Source organism: Micropterus dolomieu, linkage group LG23 (assembly GCF_021292245.1).
Source record: "Micropterus dolomieu isolate WLL.071019.BEF.003 ecotype Adirondacks linkage group LG23, ASM2129224v1, whole genome shotgun sequence".
NCBI classification, from domain to species: Eukaryota; Metazoa; Chordata; class Actinopteri; order Centrarchiformes; family Centrarchidae; genus Micropterus; species Micropterus dolomieu.
Genome location: NC_060172.1, coordinates 3,996,859 through 3,999,728, shown reverse-complemented (window position 1 = coordinate 3,999,728; position 2,870 = coordinate 3,996,859). Strand labels below are relative to the sequence as shown.

The 2,870-nt window shown below is 53.6% G+C and overlaps 1 protein-coding gene across 1 annotated transcript in view; it reads left to right on the top strand.

The window, feature by feature from the left end:
• Nucleotides 1-2,870, top strand: part of ik (IK cytokine) — a 12,055-nt gene that overhangs the window by 3,623 nt on the left and 5,562 nt on the right. Inside the window, exons 6-9 of the mRNA XM_046040535.1 lie at nt 398-512; nt 749-819; nt 1,214-1,260; nt 1,618-1,781. Of these exons, the coding sequence (XP_045896491.1) occupies nt 398-512; nt 749-819; nt 1,214-1,260; nt 1,618-1,781 (397 nt within the window). The remainder of the gene's footprint in view (nt 1-397; nt 513-748; nt 820-1,213; nt 1,261-1,617; nt 1,782-2,870) is intronic.

Sequence of the window (2,870 nt, the reverse complement as noted above, 5' to 3'; positions counted from 1 at the left end):
CCACCGCTGAGGCGTGAGTACTGCTAATGCTAACAATGCTAACAGTACAGCTAACTACAGAGCTGTAGGACCCACCGCTGAGGCGTGAGTACTGCTAATGCTAACAATGCTATCAGTACAGCTAACTACAGAGCTGTAGGACCCACCGCTGAGGTGTGAGTACTGCTAATGCTAACAATGCTAACAGTACAGCTAACTACAGAGCTGTAGGACCCACCGCTGAGGCGTGAGTACTGCTAATGCTAACAATGCTAACAGTACAGCTAACTACAGAGCTGTAGGACCCACCGCTGAGGTGTGAGTACTGCTGATGCTAACAGTTACTTTGATGTCATGAGAGATGTCTGCAGGTGTTTTCCTCTGATGTTGTGTGTTTTTGTATTTGTCTGTTTTTCAGAGATAAGTCTGCGGCAGAGAAACGTCGTCAGCTGATCCAGGAGTCTAAGTTCTTGGGAGGTGACATGGAGCACACTCACTTGGTGAAAGGTCTGGACTTCGCTCTGCTGCAGAAGGTGAGAGATACGATCAGGAGCAACACCTGTTATTAGCCGTGATGCTAACCATGCAGCGCCTGTTATTAGCCGTGATGCTAACCATGCAGCGCCTGTTATTAGCCGTGATGCTAACCATGCAGCGCCTGTTATTAGCCGTGATGCTAACCATGCAGCGCCTGTTATTAGCCGTGATGCTAACCATGCAGCGCCTGTTATTAGCCGTGATGCTAACCATCGGTGCGTGTGTGTCACAGGTGAGAGCTGAAATCACCAGTAAAGAGAAAGAAGAAGAAGACATGATGGAGAAAGTCCAGAAAGAGGCAAAGTATGATCTTAGTTAAAGAGTCATTATTTTTTTGTGGAAATGAAACGACAGGTCTGTTGTTGGTTTACACGAAATGACATTAACATAATAACTGATAATAATAATCTGGCAAAATTAGGGACGCACCGAAATTAACATTCTTGGCCGAATATAATAAAAACTGTCAACGTAACATTTAGAACTCCGAAAGTGCTTTATTTGCTGTTTTCAGCCGAACATTCGGTGAATCCCGAAAATGATTAATGTATTTCATGTTTCTTACATATATCATTACCTTTGACATCTGCACATGATATGAGATCCTTTACAGAGAAAGACGCTCCACAGCAGAAAACGCTGAACTCTCCACATGTCTGACCTTTGACCTCTCTGACCTTTGATCCCTCTGTCTCAGGAAAGACGTGGAGCCGGAGGAGAAGATTGAGTTTAAGACTCGTCTCGGTGAGTCGGATTATCTGCTGATGATGATTCTTCAAAAAAAAAGTTTTAAATTAAAGTCTTTTATTATTTCAGAGGAAACGTTCTAATGCGCCACCAGATGTCTAGAAAAAAGTGCTGAGTTGTAATTTGTAAAATTTAGACCTTTTCTCAAAATATTTCTGCCTGGGAGATTGTCAGAGTAAAGTGGGTTGGTGAGACCCGGGTTCAATTCCCCACTGTGACACGTCCACCAATGTGTCCCTGAGACTGAAACCCCAGTTGCTCCAGAGGCAGCGACCTCTGACTAATATAGCAACTGTAAGTCGCTTCAGCTAAATGAGTAAATGCCATGTAAAGCTGTCCCCCTCCCCCCCGCAGGTAGGAACATCTACCGTGTGGTGTTCAGGACAGGTGTGATAGAGAGGAACGAGCTCTTCCTGCCCGGCAGGATGGCGTACGTGGTCGACCTGGACGACGAGTTCACCGACACAGACATCCCAACGACTCTGATCCGCAGCAAAGCCGACTGTCCCAGCATGGAGGTACTGACACGCACCTGCACCGTCCCACCTGCACCGTCAGTCCCACCTGCACCGTCAGTCCCACCTGCACCGTCAGTCCCACCTGCACCGTCAGTCGCACCGGCAGCGTCAGTCGCACCGGCAGTCGCACCGTCAGTCCCACTGGCACCGTCAGTCCCACTGGCACCGTCAGTCCCACCGGCACCGTCAGTCCCACCTGCACCGTCAGTCCCACCGGCACCGTCAGTCCCACCTGCACCGTCAGTCCCACCGGCACCGTCAGTCGCACCGGCAGCGTCAGTCCCACCTGCACCGTCAGTCGCACCGGCAGCGTCAGTCGCACCGTCAGTCGCACCGGCAGCGTCAGTCCCACCTGCACCGTCAATCCCACCTGCACCTTCAGTCGCACAGTCACTCGCACCTTCAGTCGCACAGTCACTCGCACCTTCAGTCGCACAGTCACTCGCACCTTCAGTCGCACAGTCACTCGCACCTTCAGTCGCACCGTCGGTCGCACCTGCGCCGTCGGTCGCACCGTCGGTCGCACCTGCGCCGTCGGTCGCACCGTCGGTCGCACCTGCGCCGTCGGTCGCACCGTCAGTCGCACCTGCACCGTCAGTCGCACCGTCAGTTGCACCGTCAGTCGCACCTGCACCTTCAGTCGCACAGTCACTCGCACCTTCAGTCGCACCGTCAGTCCCACCTGCACCGTCAGTCCCACCTGCACCGTCAGTCGCACAGTCACTCGCACCTTCAGTCGCACCGTCAGTCGCACCTGCACCTTCAGTCGCACCGTCAGTCGCACCTGCACCTTCAGTCGCACCGTCAGTCGCACCGTCAGTCGCACCTGCACCGTCAGTCGCGCACCTTCAGTCCCACCTGCACCGTCAGTCGCGCACCTTCAGTCCCACCTGCACCGTCAGTCGCACCGGCAGCGTCAGTCGCACAGTCACTCGCACCTTCAGTCGCGCCGTCAGTCGCACCTGCACCGTCAGTCGCACCGTCAGTCGCGCCGTCAGTCGCGCACCTTCAGTCCCACCTGCACCGTCAGTCGCGCACCTTCAGTCCCACCTGCACCGTCAGTCGCGCACCTTCAGTCCCACCTGCACC